Source organism: Melopsittacus undulatus, chromosome 5 (assembly GCF_012275295.1).
Source record: "Melopsittacus undulatus isolate bMelUnd1 chromosome 5, bMelUnd1.mat.Z, whole genome shotgun sequence".
In the NCBI taxonomy this organism is placed as follows: Eukaryota; Metazoa; Chordata; class Aves; order Psittaciformes; family Psittaculidae; genus Melopsittacus; species Melopsittacus undulatus.
Window position 1 is genome coordinate 30,469,014 of NC_047531.1, and position 18,693 is coordinate 30,487,706.

Genomic DNA, 18,693 nt, shown 5'->3' on the forward strand with positions numbered 1-18,693 from the left:
GATGTGCATGACAGCAGTAGAGTGCTAGAGAAAGCAGAAAGGCAGCTGATGTGTGCTGGGTGTTTTGCTCTTCCTTGTCTTTAAAAATACCCTAACTGGCTGCATGTTGAAGAGCCCTGTCCTGCCTCAGGCAGGCACAAAAATCCTGGAGTAATTGGTGAATCCTGCTCCAAAAATTAATGTTTTAAAAATAGATGGCAATTTGTGTTACAACTGCTTTTGTTCTTTCTGCTTCTTATGACAGCTCAAGTATGAAATTAGTAATTTTTCAGGCTTGCATGGACACAATGCTCAAGTACATGCCCTGCCAGCAAGCAATTTCCAGACAAAAGCCCACAGTAAGGTGTCCATTATATTTATGAGTGATTTTTAGAAATACAGTTAAATGATAGTTATTAATTCCAGTGGGGATTGCAATCAGAAGAAATCTACCTAAGGTTAAACTAAAAAACTCCAAACAATCATAGGTATAAAAATGAAAGCAGGAATCCTTGTCATTTTTTATTGTTTCCACATTTACTATAGTCCAGAAGATGAAATTTCAAGAAAAGAAACCCCTATTTGTCTTTATTAATTGCTCAAACCAAAGCTGGTGCTGCTGACACTAAGAAGAGACATCACTATAAATAATAGTGTCCTACCAGCAAAGTTAAGCATGGCTAGGTGAATAAACTCACTGTTTGTTTGACTTAGTGTGTTCAGATTTAATGAATTTTACAACAGATATAGCAGGGGGAATGTGTACCTTTTTATAGGACAATAAATCAACCTTTAAATAGAACAAGTTTTTACAATAATTGAAAACAATGTAATAAATGTTACAACTACAAAACATTTTTTCCTAATTTTTACTACTAAAAATTTATGCATTATGTTCCCAGGTAATATTTAGAAGAACAAATGCAGCATTTTCAAATAGACAGTCCTTTAGCTTTTCTAAATAAGGAATCTGAAATTGTTTTAGCCTTTTCAAATTTTAGATACATAAAGATGAACCAACGAATCGATACATTTAATCTCTAGTGAACCTGGAACACTGGAAACTGCTACTGAAACATTGTCAAGACTGGATCTTCAGGGTTAATAAAGAAGTGAAATTATAGGTAAACACTATGAAGAAACAAATTCTTAGAAGTTCTGTCATTTTATTTCCATTAAGAATAAAACTATGCAGTCTTTATCACTCCAAAAATATGTATAGTGTTATCCCTCATGACAGGACTACTGTAACAGCACTGCTAGCATTCCCATGGCAAGGAGTACTCTGATTAACCCGGGGGCAGTGAAGGAGGTTTATGTGATGAAAAATCTGATACCATGCTGATAATGTCACTATAGTACAATTGCTAACATTACTTCTATGATTTATTTTAAATGCTAGGGATATATGGCTTCTGCATGTGCTTATTTGATATGGGATAAAGACCATAAAAAGAGAGGACACTAATTTTGGTATTAGTCATGACCATATCCATTTTCTTTTTCGGCTTTCACTGTCCTCCAGGATTTATTGCAATGACTGTGGAATAATTGCTGAATGCCATAAAATACTCCTAGTAGAATTCCTCTCAAAGGTACTTTTGGACAACAGAGTTATGCATAGTTTCACACTTACACAGCTTCAGGGAGCTTCAGAAAGAGTAGTGATTAGAAGGAGGATCAGTGGTCTACTTAAGTCTGAAAACTGGAGAACATGCTTTGGATTCTGAAGCAATCCTTAATTTATATAACAGCAAGCATAGCTGTTTCTCTGGTGCAGTGTTGCTGATAACCACTGCTGGCACATTTTCTTCCAGCTGTGTTCACTTGGGCTTGAAGGCACAGGACAGCCTTTACTCTGATAGAGCTGAGACCATCTGCCTCTTTGTCCAGCTTTAGGCTGTTGCTATCAGAAAGAGCACCATAGCACCAGAAATCCCTCAAAGCCAGCCCAGCACAAGAGGGCTGGGAACAGTGGAACTGATAATGTTATTTAAGTGACATGGAAATAGAGAAAAAGCAAATACTAGCAGCAATGAAGGGAGAAACCTAATGGTGTGGAGAAAATGCAGAATAAACCCTTCTGGTTTCAGTCTCTACTGCCCTACATGCTGGCCAAGGAAGCTGAAAGGCATTTCTATATTTGCACAGTCGTTTCTTGTTAGTAGACAGTCTTACAAAGAGCATGTTCTCCAAACCTATTAATGACTCTGTCTTGGCATTCAAAAAATTATACCATTGTTAAAATGAGTAAAGTCAAAGATCAGGTTTAGGTCCGATCTCAAGCCTTCTGCATGCACAGAGAAGAACTATCTGCACATAAGGGATGTGCTTCTCCTCCACTGGAGTTTAGTCAGGTTCTACTTTGGATTATAACTAATTATTTTCCCAACTAGGTTCTTACCCACTCTCTGCATTTCTTCTACCAAAGCATTCTACCCCTCCTCAGCTATGAAAAGGTGTAGAATGAGTACTTGTCTGTATGGTTATTTTCATGTAGTGTAAAAGCAAGACTGTTAAGGATGACTGATAATATAATCTTTTTCACTTGCACAAATAGAATCCATTTGGGAAAGATGCTCTCGAGGCATAGCAAAGATTTTGAATACCTAAGTAAGACCCAGATGTGCCAACAAGACATGAAAGAGATTAAAAGCTGTTGCCATTAAAAGAGAAATTAGTTACGTGATCACTCTGCAATTTCCTCAAATCCTTCACTTTCCCAAATTAAAAACCAGATGTGCTGCCTAATTCAAACACAAAAATATGAGCTGTGCCTTCATCTAATGGCAAATTAATATTGTTGCATCAAATTTACTGAAATGTAAAGAGGTGAAAGAAAAAGAAATAAAAATTATATGAGCTTAATGTGATTTCTCTTTTTTCCAGCTAAACTGATTTCTCTTTTTCCCAGTGGTGGTGGTCTAAGTCCACACTGATAGCAATGATGGAAGGCTACACTGCATGAGAAATTTAAATTCACCTGAAGGAGCAGGTATGATATATAGCCTGTCTCTACAATTGGCTATTGCAAGATGCAAACAGAGGTCGAGAAACTCATGGTAGCCAGTGCCATTTCTAAGATTTGTGAGAAGACCCTGCTGCCACTGCAAGGAAGAGTAAAAATCTTGCTGAAGTCTGTTGAAGTGGATGGAAGTATACAGTTCAAGGTATTATGCATCACTCTGTCAACATAGGGCTGCTTTCATAGCCACAGGAAGGTGATCAGCCACTGAGTAAATACACTGACCTTCCCCTTCCAATCTTCCTCAGAGACTGATTTTTTTCAAGTGTCTTTTATGATATCTATTATATACCCAAAACCAAAATTTTCAAATTGAAAAATTATAGATTAAATGTTGTCTACATGCATTTGATGTGTTTGCAAGCAGATTTTTATACAGTCTTTATGGAGAGCACGCTTTATCCTTTGCTTTGGGGTCTTTGCTCTAGTCCCTCCTTTTTCCTCTAGTTGGTCTGGCTTTTCCCCTCAGTTGCATTCCAGTTATGTGTGTATCTGGGAGAGAGACAGAGAGGGAGGGAGGACTTGATGTTGATTTCTATAGCTAATGCCACCCCTGCACTGAACTGGTCAAAGACCTAGAACTGGGAAAACTTCTTTTTCTGTTAACCCAGGAATGGGCTCTGTTGAAATCACGGTTCATAGTGAAGAAAATTAGCTCCCAATTCTAACACACATGCAAAATGAAGTTAACATCTATGTGTGGATGTATTTCTATGTCAGAAAGTCAAATCCATATCCCTGGGACAGGCTGATCACTGTAAAAGTGACTGCTCCGTGGCATGGAGCCCTTCAAAGATACATCTGTAAGAATATTTGATAGGATGAAATAATATAATATAGGATGAAATAATATTATAGTTCATCTACCTCCCCTAGCTCCTTTTCTGCTGTGGACTAAATAATTTTCCATATATGGAAAATTGCATATATATGAAATTATATGGAATATAATATACGTATATATATGGAACATATATGTACATGTATATTTTTACAGAGATACAGGTTCAGCACACCTACCCACAGACATACACACAGAAAAGCACTTCATCATACACATCCACTATTAGTATTGTAACCAATATTGGTTATAATACTACTAACCAAAAATAATAATTATTGGTTATTTAATAATATATCTTAGTTATATAATATATATTGGTTATATACTACTGGTGTGCATATATATTAATATTATATGATTAATGTGCCTTCATTAATTATATTGTTTATACAATATACAATGTATATTGGTTATATGATCATAATATATAATAACCAATAACTAATAACCAATGTTATGTTACTATTTAACACATTCAGATACCTGCACTACACATGATATGCATATAATTGTTTTATAATGAACTATCTGTAACAGGCTGAAATTAGAAAAAGTATTATCTTTGGAAGTTTCACATTGAATTGGATGAGTCAGGTGAAACTCTGGCCTTTGAAAATGGCTGTGTAAGACACCGCTGTAAAAAGACAGCAGTGTGTGTAGCCTGGGGGAGCACTGGAGCTGTGTGTCCTGGGGGAGCACTGATACCTGTGTCACTGCTGGAACACCAGTAATGCTGCAACACTACATGTTTGCCTATACATGCACTACAAACGTGTGTTACTTTACAAACTTCAAGAAACTTCTCATCATTAGGAGCTCTGATAAATAGAAACTCGATGCAGCTGGTAAAAAGAGGTCATACAAAGAATGTGTTTTCTGAGTTTTTTTTTCTACGTTGGGGTTAGCTAAAAGAAATTGCTAGGTTTTGGCAATTTTGCTGCAATGGTTAAATTAAAAATCTCTAAAAAAATAATGATGGTTTTGTTTCTTCACTAAATTTTCTTAAGCTTGTTTTATTTTCAGTTTGAATCTTTTTAAAAAATTATCAATATTTTGCAAAAATACTACTTCCAGTTGACCAGCTATTACATATACTATGCCCTAGCAAAGACAAATTCATTATTCTTGTAGCAAATGAAATGATTTTAAATACCACAATCCTGCATTCAGAACTGCACAGATTATGGACAATGTTTACAACACTGTAGAGTCTAAAAGAAAAATCTATCTGCTTGGCACCTTGGATGGAGTAGCATTTTTGACAAGAACATTTACTCAAATGCAATTTTTATTATTATCCTTCTTTCCCCCAACAATTCAGAGCTATTTTCTTTAAATAAGTAGGAACTGAACTAGAAATACTTGAGTCTCTTATATAATAAGCTGCATTGCCTTTTGATGCAATCAAGTCTGGCCTAAAAAAAAAATCTGCTATGTAGAAAATAATGGGAATGAGAATAAACAGATTCTTGAAAACAATCTATCAAAAAAAAAAAACCCAGAAAGTGTTTTTGAGCTCTGAGTAATGATGCTACCATTCTAACCTGTCTGCAAAATGACCAGAGGTAACATGACAGTATTTTTAACTTCCCTTGTCTATGTTAGAACAACCCCCCTAAAATAAAGCAATGTTCCAAAATTATATAAGAAATACAAACACAAACGTGGTAAATATTTTGGTACCATGTGTCACATGAATTTCATGTAGAATTTTACAGAGGTATCTACCCTTAAACCCTCTCATTAATTCAACAAGGTTAAATACATGGGTGATTTCTGGTGTCAGTGATGAGGTCTGACAGAAGGCAGTGTCCATGTATGTGCCTGGATGCCTTCCTCTCCAGTTGTCTAGGGACAACCAGTCTGAGCCCACCAGGCTGCCATGTGGCATGTGCACTTCTCTGGAAGTTTCAGTGGAAGAAAGTCAACCAGGCTCCATTAAACAAGATGGGTACCAAGAGCCCTGGCTGGCACTCTGCCCAACATCAGGGGAACAAACCTAGTAACATGCCAGTGACAGTGGTATGATTAACGCCGCTCTGGACATCCAGTGTGTCTGTCATTCCCATAAAATCACAATGAAGTTTCTATTAAATTATAACCTGCACCTCTCCCTGACAACACATGAAAGCACTGTCAGGTTCCCTCAATTTCCTCTTTTTCCATTTCCCCACCTCCTTCTGCTACCTGCTTTCTCTGAATTGCTCCAGCAAGAAACCACCAATTTTTCCTGTGCTCTTTCATTTCTCACCGTGTTACAGGCAACCGCAGCTCAACCCTGCCAGCTTCTGCAGAGCTGATGGGTTCACAGCATTCAGGCCAATAATCATCAGCTGGGGATAGTCTTTGCTTATTGAGACTTGTTATTTGGAATATATGGTGGAATAGAAAAGATGATGAATAAAAGAGCAGCAGCATAATCCAGCATGCTTCATGACACTATTAGCCTATGAATAAGGAGCAGACCTACCAAGAGAAGGTGTCCATTATTCTCCGACTTTTTCTCAGCAGTACCACAACAGTACCATAGGACATGCTCCACAGTTATGCTAAAGAAAGTCTCGGCAAGTACTGTGTACAATGATGCTGATCCTAAAGCAGCAGAAATTAGTTGCAAACAAAGAATTTTAATTTACTTTCATTAGGAACTGAAGAAGCAAGCAATACCTCAAAAAGAGTGAAAGTGCCAGTGTTTAAAAGATCTGTACTCACATCACTGCTCTCAGACCTTTCTTGCAGAGCTCCTTCTCTTCTTTTCTTTAGTCCCTTGCCCCCCCTTCTCCCGCCTCCTTCTCCAAGCACATGCATATAAACACCCACTCTTCAGCCACCTCTGAGCATAAAATTACTGCCTTTTCTCCCTGCCTGCCTGCAGAAGAAAAAGAAAGTGTCATATCTTCAGCTCCAGCAAATCCTAGTCCAGTCAGTTTTTTCCCAGTTCTGCACTCAGCCACTTTCTCCTCCACCACCTAATCACCCCTTGAGACTGACAGCTGAGACCTGGCAAAGCTCCTGACCTCCAGTCACCAAGAATTCATCTGGCTCCTGTACACAGTTCTCACTTACCTGGACACGATGGAGAAGCAGTGTCTAGGGGAGCTGCTCCCCTGTGGAATCTACTGAAGGAAGAGATGATCATAATCAAGTGCTGCCCAGGCAGCTCCCTGCTGCTGCACACACAGGGCACACAGCAGCATTGCATCCCGAGCCACATCTCCATTCACCAACTGAGTATCACTGTCACACCTATGTGAGTGCTGGAGGGGAGAGGAGTGCAGAGCAGAGAGAGGAAAGGCTGAATGAAATTTTCTAGGGGCTTTTCACTTTTAATCAGGATTAACTTCCTGCCCACCTACTCGTTTGAAAAGTAATCTCCATGTTATTGAGAAATTTCCATTACAGGTTTTTAAATAAACAAGGCATTTTTTTAAAATGTCAGAACCATCAGTTATAAAGAGGCAGTTGAATAAGCGCTGGAATAAACTTTGCTCTTCTTACAAAGGCTATGTGAACTGCTGAACAGGGTCAGATGAGAGTTGCAGCTCTGCTAATATCTGGATTCCGGCAATAGACAGTGAAAGATGCTTTAGAAGTGAACTCAGAACAAAATTGCTTGAAATGTCTCTGTAACCCCCATTAGTTAAAGGTTCACAGAGCTCCTGGAAAATGATTTATATGCCTGGAAATGTTTCTTCTTCTCTAATGCAACTCTATTTTTACTTTATGCCATGTGCCAAATGAGAAACTCAGAGCATTACAAAAATTTATCTACATATGAATAAATATGAATTTCTGCTTTAATGTATACCACACAATTGGACATATACAGTATTCGGCCTAAATATCTTAAGCTGAACTCCATTAGACTTCTCCTCACTGACATTTATAGTAGTTATTATGAGAATTGCTAACTGCAATAATTATTGGACTTTACAAAAATGACTATGTTTCTCCTTTTGGATAGGGAAATTCAGGTACAGGGATGTTAACTTTAAAGTTGTTCAAGCAAAGTATTTGGTATCTGCCAATAAAGATATTTCACATTCTAAATATAAAGCATAAATTGCATCTTAAAAGTCATCACTTACTTTATTCTTAAATTTTCAAAGGGTTTAAAATTTGCTTTAAATTTTAGCTTTAAAATTTGTTCTCAAAGAATAGTTAAATGCAAATGCAAAGTTGAATTTATGAACTCCCAGATTTTAATGCAGACTGTATTTGGTTGCACCAATGTGGAAGTAGAGGTGATGATGCATTCTTAATCTATTTAATTTTTAATACAAAATAAAGAAAAAACCTCTGAAACTCAGCTAAATATTTACTTTCTGCTTTGATAATTGAAAGGTAAAAAAAGTCCTATATGCCAAAACAACAAAATTAAAAGGAAATCAAAGGTGGCATGACTGATGATATTGAAAAGTACACTTCTAGATTATTAATTTTGTTAGCCCAGTATGAAGTTCTCACTTTCCCTGTCACCTCTTTATATTCTAAATAAAAGCTCTTTCACATTCCCAGATCATTCTTGTTAAGAAACAAGATGTCATAATTTATTGAATGAAATATTACATGAGAAGATGATGACTATTATTTTCAATGTATATTTTGGTCTCTTCATACAAATAGACAAATCATGAAAGATAGATGTTAATTAGATTTGATAGGAAGAAAGTTATTTCTGCAACTGCAGCATTTTTGGTACCCACTGCACACTATTTACTTAATTGGCAACTTGCAAAACTTACAGAAATTGTCCTAATAAATGTAAGGATTATGACAATGTATTTATTCTCTCCTGGCCTATGTTAAATTTCCTAATAGCAGAATCTGCAGATTTTGTATGATGGAGTTCATACAAAGTGAAGAATGAATCTACGGGCTTTTGAGATTTATCATACACACTTGTGCATGACAATATGAACAGCAAAATGGGATAAAAGTATATTAGCTTGTGATAGTAGACAGAAAAAATCTTTTAACATTGTTTGTGCCTTTGTATTTTGCATACTGCAATATATATGACATAGTTTTAGTATCCTTGTCTACGCTTTTGGCCTTTGTGGCCATGTTTTACAAAGAGTCAGACTCTGAATTAAGATGCAAGTGAGGCTGCACATACTTGAATAATTTGTGTTCTAAATATTCTCTTTGTTTTTTCACCTTTACTCATTTATATTTTAATTTACCATGTTTCTTGATTTCTCTGACCTCATTTTCTGCTAAAGATAGTTATAAGCTCTTTAGAGCACCAGCAGATCTCCGTTTACTCTCGTTGCAGAGCTCGAGAATGTTGACTTTGGTTAAACAGAGTATGTGTCTTGTGTATATGATTTATGTTGCATTTGTCCATAAAAGACAGGATTGTTTATATTATTATAGATCATATCTGCATTATACTTTCTCTTCCCATCAAATTGTTTCGCCTTTGGCTTCTGAGTTAATAAAAACATAACTGCTGTAGAAATCTGGTCAAAGGAGAAACAGTTAGATAAAAAGACAGGGCCGTGCATGTGGAATGTTGCCTGGCTGGACACATTCAGACCTCAGCAACCTTTAATCAAACATGCTCAACTTTCTATAGACAGTGCTGGAAGAGTTACTCAAATGGTTTAGCCATTAGAATTAAATTACTACATATAAGCAGATCTGCTTAGATACTCTCTCCAGTACAAAATTATGTGTTACACTTACAAAAACCAAAACTTCACGTGTTTACATGTCCAATATTTTACAGTTTCATGTAGCAAGCGTGTATTACCATTCTTAGGACTCATAAACATAGATCAAATTATAGTGTCAACATTTGTGATTTTCTTTCAAAATATAGTGCCATAAACCATGCATGCTATGGGTTGTCTCCTGCGTATAAACACAGATCTTATCAAAGCAAAATGAAAGATTGCTGTTCTTTTCAGATTCCTGCTACATTTCTGTGTATTATCTAGACTTGAAAAAAAGTCTTTTGAAGAAGTACCACTATAGGAAAGAAACAAGTTATATATATACTATTCAGTTCTAATATTGGTATATTCTTTCTGGGTACCAATAATATCTGAACCAAAATATAAGTGGCTGAAAATAACCATCAGATTTCTTATAATGCTGTTGTTGGAATGGTTAAATGAGAGATAATTGAGCCTATTAAGTTTAAAAGGGTTGTTGCTGTTTCTTTGATGTGATCATAAAAGCACAAGTGTGAGATTTAACTGGGCTAGGGGAAACAAATATCCTTAAAATTGTCAGAAAAGGGTTATTATTACAGTAATGAATCAATCACTACTTGCTATAATAGATGATAAGGAAAAATAAAGCAGTCTAATAAAACACTCTTCTTAAGGCATTGAATGAGGAATGTGGTTGTTTAAGTAGGTGTCTAGTATCATTTATGACAGCCTTCGGCACTTGAGATGTTCATATAGGATTTGCAGGTATGACACAGGACTTACAAGAGACTGCAGCACAGAAAGGCAGGAGGAGGCCAGGTGGGATCTCTGACACTTTTAATGGCACTAGACACCTATGTTTACACAACTGAATTGCACCCCAAATGTTGCCAGTCTCAGGTGTCCACTGGAGGCAACCTTTTACTCCCTTTTGACACTGTATTCGGGCAGCTGTGTTCCTTAATATGATGCTTTGAACCACCTCAAATTAATGCACTGAGCCTAAAGCCTGAGATAGAAGATTCCCATAATTCCTAAATTACAGAATAGAATCATAGAATAGCATCATAGAATAGTTAGGGTTGGAAAAGGACCTTAAGGTCATCTAGTTCCACCCCCTCTGCCATGGGCAGGGACACCTCACACTAAAGCATGCCATGCAAGGCTTCGTCCAACCTGGCCTTGAAAATTATGGCAAACCTTAGGACTAAAACCCAAAATACAAAGTCAGAGCCCACTGAATTCCATTTGTACTATTAATGCAAAACCGGAATCATCTCATGAAGTGAAGGCAAGAAATTCCTAAGATTTTTTTTCTAATTATTCCTGTGATTTAAAGAATATTCTGTTCATTGATCAGGGGACTGGGGCCCCCCCCATATGAAGACAGGCTGAGAAAGTTGGGGCTGTTCAGCCTGGAGAAGAGAAGGCTGCGTGGAGACCTCATAGCGGCCTTCCAGTATCTGAAGGGGGCCTACAGGAATGCTGTGGAGGGACTATTCATTAGGGACTGTAGTGACAGGACAGGGGCTAACGGGTTGAAACTTAAACAGCAGAGGTTTAGACTGGATATAAGGAAGAAATTGTTTACTGTTAGGGTGGTGAGGTACTAGAATGGGTTGCCCAGGGAGGTAGTGAATGCTCCATCCCTGGCAGTGTTCAAGGGCAGGTTGGATGAAGCCTTGGGTGATATGGTTTAGTGTGAGGTGTCCCTGCCCATGCAGGGGGTTTGGAACTAGATGATCTTGAGGTCCTTTCCAATCCTAACTATTCTGATTCTATGATTTTCAGATACCCTGTTGTAACTGCTCTTCCAGTTTGTATAAATAATTTTAATTGAAGACTTCAAGGGAAGAGCCAAATGACAGGGCTAAAAAGAATCAATAGCTCTCTTTGTATCTCAAGGAATATTTATGCAAAGTGGAATGGTTTTAATAGGAAAGATTTGTATGCAGTGCTTAATGAATGCTCCGTAGCTTGATAGATAGGCAACATGGACTCAAGCTCTAACTCTGTATCAGGCAGGACAGCTAGGACATATGGATTTTCTGCACCTTGGGGAGAACATAGGCTATTGAATAGCACATCAGCTAACCAAAGAAATCTGACAGGATGCATGCAAACACCTCAGACATAGAGAGTAACAGGTGTGGTATACAAACTATGGATGCACTTTCTTAGTCTAGGCTCACCTCTGTTCTGGTTGTCATTTAATGAGTTCCTAACAATCTGGTGAGTACCAGAAGAATAAAAATATGAAGAAAACTCTAAAAGAGGTACTTCATGAAGATTAGAATTCAGTAATGTTGTGACAGAAGCGGATACTTTTCCCAGGTCTTTGGTTCATGTAAGAAGAAAGTTATAGATATTACTGTGACCACTGTAGCATGTTCATTTTAGATAAAAGCAATAGAAACAAATGAAAAATATAATGGAAAACTAATATTAGAAAAAATAGCACAAGCACTAAAGATTTCTAGCAAGCTAAGTGCTATCTTCTGATCTTTCTATTTACATGCAGAGTTCAATGAATTGCTTAAAGTATGGAAGAAAAGGGAACTGAAAAAATATCTTTCTGCTGCCAAGTTCTTCATTGCTATTAATATGCTTAAAGTGCAAGTTGTCTTCTTACTGTCACTATCAAGCACTGAAAACCACAAGTTATATCCCTCTCTCAACGAAAGTGAGTTATCAATACATTATATAAAACAAATAGCAGAATTGGCATATTTTCTCCTTTGCTTTCTCTTTGAAACCTCTTAAGTATGATATGGTCATACATCAGAGCTTTCCTCTGCAACTAGAGGAATATAAACTTCTATACTGCAAAATGTAAGTGAAGTTTCACATTTAGTCACCTTTTTGGGAAAAACATAAAAAAAGAGTTGAGCTTTAAAGAACTCTTTTTACATAGCCATTCAGGATAAAATTGTGAGGACTAGCAACACTGCATCAGTCTGCCTTCTCAGAACTTGGGATTAGTTTTACCCATACATATTTTGAACAGTTTCAGCATTAGTTAGTTGAGATATGCAAGCTTTTATGACAAGAATTACAAAGTGGGGTGAAGGAATGAAGTGCAATGCTGTGTACTTCACAAAGGAAAAATTAGTTAAGTGCAGCCCTTAGATGTCCATTTGCCTCAGCTATGAACTAACAGGGAACCTATAGGCTTCATCCTCATGCAGGGTGTAAAGACCACAACATTCACATTGCAGCTCCAGTCTCGATGTCCTCTCACTCACCTCTCCTTGAAAAGCCAAATTACCTCATGGAATGAAAGAAAACTGGTTTTAGAAAACCATGTTGAGGTTCTACCAAATAGTTACTCCTGTTTGGCTCACAGAAAGGAAAATGTAACTACTGTCACTGGTGAAAGGAAATGTAGGTGTGGTGGTTGAACAGAGAATGCAATGATTTTGGTTGTGCATGATGCAAATACACTGTTTCTGCTGCATTCTGCACTGTTTCTTCTGCTGCCTGTGCTGGAGGCTATAGGAACACAAGCAGTGAACATAACACAAATCCACATTGACTGGTCTAACACAGTGGTGCAGTTTCTCCAATTTAATTACATTTAGAGGAACCTCAGCTTCTTGAAAAATTCATCACATATAGAAGATTTTTATAGCCCACGGATAGCAGCAAGGCCATGGGTCACCCCTTCCAGTGTTTCTAATCACTGTCTCATTCCCTTTGGAGATCTCTCAGGTGTAGCAGAAATTCCGAATGATAGATCTCTTGAATCTAGTTCTCTAGTCTCTAGACTTTACCCTAATTCAGTTAACTAGAAGTGGTACTTGTGTACTCATATAGTAAGTGTAGACATCTGTCTTGCAGATATCTGTATCTGATAGCTGAACCTTTTTTTACATTTATGAATTTTTATGTGTAGAATACCTTAACAAATAGATTGAAGCTACTATTCCTGAGAGAATAGCATGTAAAAAAGCCTAAGTCTGCCCTGGTTACACTTGGGGCTGGCCAAGGGTATGCTTGGCTGATGAAAAAGCATGGGCTTTTTCCTATGCTGAGCTGTGACAATTTATCACAGATGTATATATGTTTCTGGAAAGTTCAACCTGGAATGATCACAGCTATTCATCATTCAGAAGGGTCATCAATAGACTCAATTAACCACTTGTTCACCATGTCTTTGAGCTGTTTCCTGGAAACTTTCACCAAAGGAATGGGAACGTGCTGAAATATGCAGAGTGAAGATCTTTCCCAAGCTTGATTATGTGGGAGTGTTTCAGTTTATCTAGTCCATTGAATAACCTTGAGAACTGTAGGGAAGTTTTTGCCTTTGCAGCTTGAGCTTTTATCTGACTCAGCTGCAGGCCTAAATCTTTGTTTGCCTTAGAACAGCAGTCATTCAAAATCACTCACTGTATAAAAATCTTTTTATGTAGATACAGTCTTTTACCAGTGATGTTTACTCAGCATTTTAATGAGATTCAGGGGCCTCTTAAATGCAGTTTTCTATTGGTAGCATGAGGCTTCAGACAAGACAAAGCAGTGTAACCTCTCAGGAAAGAATGTGGTATCAGTTCTTAGGCTTTCCTGGGGTAAACAAGAGATGCTGTGGTGTGTAATGCTCATATCCAGCAGCTTGATTGAGCTTCAAATGCTAAAACATGTCCTAGAAAGACATTTGCAGTATTATCAACAGCCATTAGCTCACAGATGCTAGATTTACATGAGGACATAATAACCCTTAGGAATTCTGAAACATCTGGTAAATGGGATCAGGAATACAATTTTGGCTGGTTTTGATGCATCCACTGAGATGTGGTCCCTCCAAGTCTGCTTGTGAGGTTTGTTGTGGGTCCGGGACAATTATAGCTACCTCTTAGTGCCCAGCACTGGGAACTGAATGATGGTGTCAGATAACCAGGACCTTAGATATCGCTTGTTGCATCTCAGTGCACTCAGTTTGCCTCTCTGCTTTAACTGTTTGACAGTATCACAGCAGTGTCAGGCAGTTGCTTCCATGGTCCAAGGGATGAAATCCAATACTGCTTCATTTTGAAACCTGTAGGTGAAACCACTGTGTTGTGGTTGTTAAAAGGTGACAGTAACATCTTATGTAAGTTCACCCTTCTCTTTGAACAGCTTTTGTATCTGACCCCTAAATTAGATTGTGGGTAGAGAAGTAAACCAAAGGTACAATATTAGCTTTATATGAGCTTTTTTCTTTAGCAATTAGGATTGTTGGATTGGTGTCTTCAGCCTGTGGCAAAGACCAGGTAAGATGAAGGGGAGGCTGCCTTTTCCTCCTCTTTTCCCATATCTGATGCATGTGTGAAACACTAGAATTTTATTTACTGCTTGACTCCCCCCAAAAAAGTATCATCCTTGCAAGGGAAGCACTAGCAACCAGGGTACGAGGGTGGCTATCCTTTTCATGGTGCATTGTTGAGCTTTCTACTATGATGCACTACTGCCTTAATATGATATTTTGATCATTGATCAAAGCTTCCTGTGATTATGATCATAGCTGGAGTGCACATAAATTGTACAACACCACAGAGTTTGTGTCAAAAAAATAAATGCAATCTATTTTGAAAGTTCTATTCATCATTCAGCGATGCCTACTGAACAAACAGAAGTAATTTCAATGTAATTTCAAATAGTTTTAAAACATAAGATTTTAAGAGCTTCATGAACAAAATGCTAGGATAGAACCTCAGAAGCTTTCCTGTCTCCAGTTGATTAGATTGTAAAATGGTCTAACAGTGAGAGAAATCCTACTTGAGGAAGTGTGAAAAGGATTGGATATCAGGAAATGCAAGCACTTTGCTGAACAGCACTTTGAGAAATATTCTGACCTGAAATATCTTTTATCAGTTTATCATTATCATATTTAGAAATCACTTCAAATACTCACAGAAACCATGTTAGACACCACAGTCATTAGTCTGAGATTCTCTAATTACATCAGAACTCTGTCACTCTTCTAAAAACTGAACACATCTGAGGCCAGAATTTATTCTGAGATGTAATTTTGTACATATTGGGCTCACGTAATTATACAGTAATTATGTATTTGAATGAACATTTCTGTCATGCATTCTTAATATAGTTGAATTAAATACCTCCCAAAAAAAAATCAATATTGTTTCTATGCGTTTTAAAGCACATTTTCCCTATATATACTTATCACAATTCATGACTACAATTATCACCATCAATATTATTATGACACCAATTTCAATTTCAACATCAAAACTACAGCAATGCTCTCTTTTCCAGAGAAAAGAATGCCATATGAACAAGTTCACCAATAATCAGCCCACACTTCAAATGTATTAGCAACTATATTAGAGTGCTAGCTCTAAGAATGCTAAACCATGACAAACAAGGAAAATATCTCATACTGTGCATTAGGTAATACGAAAATACTCGGGAAAATGACATTCATGTTACTAAATCTGCTGAACTTCAGGAAGTCTGTTGTATCATTTGTTCGCTTAGTCAGCTAATTTAATTTTGTTCTTGGAAACCAAACTCCATCAAGTTAAAATCACAACTAGAACTGAGAATTCAAAAGCTGTTAGACTAGTTTCTTTATAAAACCAATGGCACCAATTTATAGTCTACTTCTCTCTTACATTTTATTTCTTTATAAGTTCTCTATTTACCTATTTGTCATCAGATGTTGGCTGTAATATAATATTTGAGGCAAACTGTATTTTTTAAAATAATACTATTCACAACCTTCCCACTTCCTACTTGATAAGTCCTGGACAGTCACACAGAATAAACTAGAGTTCAGGGTGATTTATTCTGAACATACAATAGTCCGGATCATTCCTTTGCTACAACAGAAGAAGGCTAAAAGGACATTTCCAGAAGAATCACTTGGGACTATTCCACCCACATTATTTGTGCCTCTGTGTTTGTTTCTGCCTCCTGTACTACAACACTTTGCTGTTGTGGTCCATCCACAGTGATCTGCCACAAGCTAGAAAATCCCCTTTATCTTCACAATGACTATGGATACCACAAACTTGGTTTTCTGCAGAGGCAACATAAATCCCAAGCCATCATTTCTTCCATAAAGTCTTGGTGAGAAATATAAGGAAAAATTATGTACATGTCCCAGTAGTGATGTGCAGCCTAACTATTGATCTGAGGAGCAAGGATTGCTGGGGAGAGACGGTACACAGCCACAGGGCTGTATGAACACAGAACTACAGTCACTAGAAACCAGTTGCATCAATATAAGCCAGACTTGGATTTAAAGAACAAAAATCTTCACCATGGGTGTGGGTAAGTACTGGGACAGGAGTCCACAGATGCTGTGGGATCTCTGTCCTGTAAGATTTTCTAAAGTCCCAGGAATGAAGCTTTGAACAACCACAAAGTTAACCCTGCTTTGAGCCGCAGGTCAGTGACTGGTGGTCCCTGCCAACTCCAATTATTCTGTTAGAATAATTCTGACATTCTGAATGTCTTCTCCTACAGGACCTGGCCTGGAAACTGAGTGAATCTTCCTCAAAAAATACTTCATTCAATCATAGACCTGATGTGACCCTGCAAGCCTTTAAGATAGTGGTTTCCAATCTTTATCAATCTGTGAACATGAAAATATTTCCTGTGGTTATCAAGATCCTAAGAGCAGCTTGAAATCACCTGAGAGGAAGCTTGTTTTATTTAGTTAGTTTTCACAGATTCCTTATTAGTAGGCCACAGATGCCTAGGTGTCAACACGCCATATTGAAAACTCTTATTTTCATGCTTCTAATGAAAATGTTGGATCAGACTCAACTTTGACTTTGCAAAACTGTCCTTTCTAAAGAAATAAATTTGCACTTATTAGTCTGTGCTCTCTCTGCCTATCTCCTTTTCTCTCCATGCACAGACTCCCCTTGAATAAACAGCCTATAAACCAAAGAACATTGTACCCCATTTTTATATTGGAGCATGGAGAGATCTTTTCTTGCTTAAAATATTGTGAAATGGGAAAAATAAACTACGTGGCATTATTAGAAAGAAAAATCACAAGGAAGTTTTATCTAAGAAGCTTATATTTTCTTATAGAAAAGCTGGTTTACACATTAACAGAGAAAGATATGGAAAAATGTATGCATTCATGGAGAGTGAGACTCAGAAATCTATGTCTCAATCAACTTCTCATATAAAAGAACAGAAACATCTTAATTACCTGTTTCCATTTTCCCATCTTGTGCTGCAGGCCCATCAGGAATTACACTCTTCACCTGGAGAAACTCATCTGGCTCATCCCCACCAATGATGGTAAATCCAAAGCCCATGTTGCTTTTCTTAAGAGTTGTACTGAGGAAAGTCCCCTTCAGCTGTGATGCATCACGGGTGAAGAGTGGTTTTTCTACATCAGTCAACACAAAGAAGAAAGGCAAAAGTTCTGATCTAGGCACAACGCAGTGGGACAGCAGATAACAGTACTGGCTGATAGCATGTAACAGTGTATAAAAACCAAGGAAATAAAGAGTGCAGGCATTCCAGGAAAATAATATTTGTGAGTTCTTGTATTACTACAGAGCTTAAAATGTATTTCTCATCTGTGGCAGATCAGCCTTTAGCGGGGAGTTATAAATACTCTTTCATATTAGAAATACATTTAGAAGTGGGTATTGTGCAGCTAAATAAATTACAACAATAAAAATGATCTGTGAGGTAATTTTGAAATCTCTTTCCTAACCCAAAAATTCAGCTTCATCTACAAAGTAACACATTCTCCATAATTTCCCTCCCAACCACAATAAGGAAAATATCCCCTGAATATCTCATTCCATTTCCTAACGAGCAGTGCTAAATGACAGGTGAGCTTTTTTCCTCCAAACATGTGTGGCTTTGGCGTCCAACAAGTGACACACATAACTGCAGTGCAATTTTCATGCCCCCATGTGCATCGGTACGTGGTGCAGGTGATGGGGGCTCCCTGTGCCTCTCCCATGCTGCACTTGATGAAGATGGGTAGGAGGAAGGTGCAGAAGTTGTGACTTCAACTACTCTTGCTATGCCCACAGTGGTGGGGCTGGGCTGGGCGGCAGCAGAGGACATACCGTACAGCCTGCGCGTCCCGGCGGGGGCACACCAGCACTGGGACAGGTCATTCACGCTGTGGGACCTCTTGGGAGCGGGGCGCAGGTGGGCAAATTTGGGTCTAGGTAAGGTTGATGAGAAGCTTTCTACTG

At 37.7% G+C, this 18,693-nt stretch overlaps 1 protein-coding gene across 2 annotated transcripts in view; it reads right to left on the minus strand.

Moving 5' to 3' along the window:
- The window catches only part of MAGI2 (membrane associated guanylate kinase, WW and PDZ domain containing 2), a 724,927-nt gene that overhangs the window by 129,731 nt on the left and 576,503 nt on the right, over window positions 1-18,693 (minus strand). For both annotated transcript variants that reach the window (XM_034063203.1, XM_034063202.1), the window contains exon 9: window positions 17,682-17,864. In XM_034063203.1, the coding sequence (XP_033919094.1) occupies window positions 17,682-17,864 (183 nt within the window). The remainder of the gene's footprint in view (window positions 1-17,681; window positions 17,865-18,693) is intronic.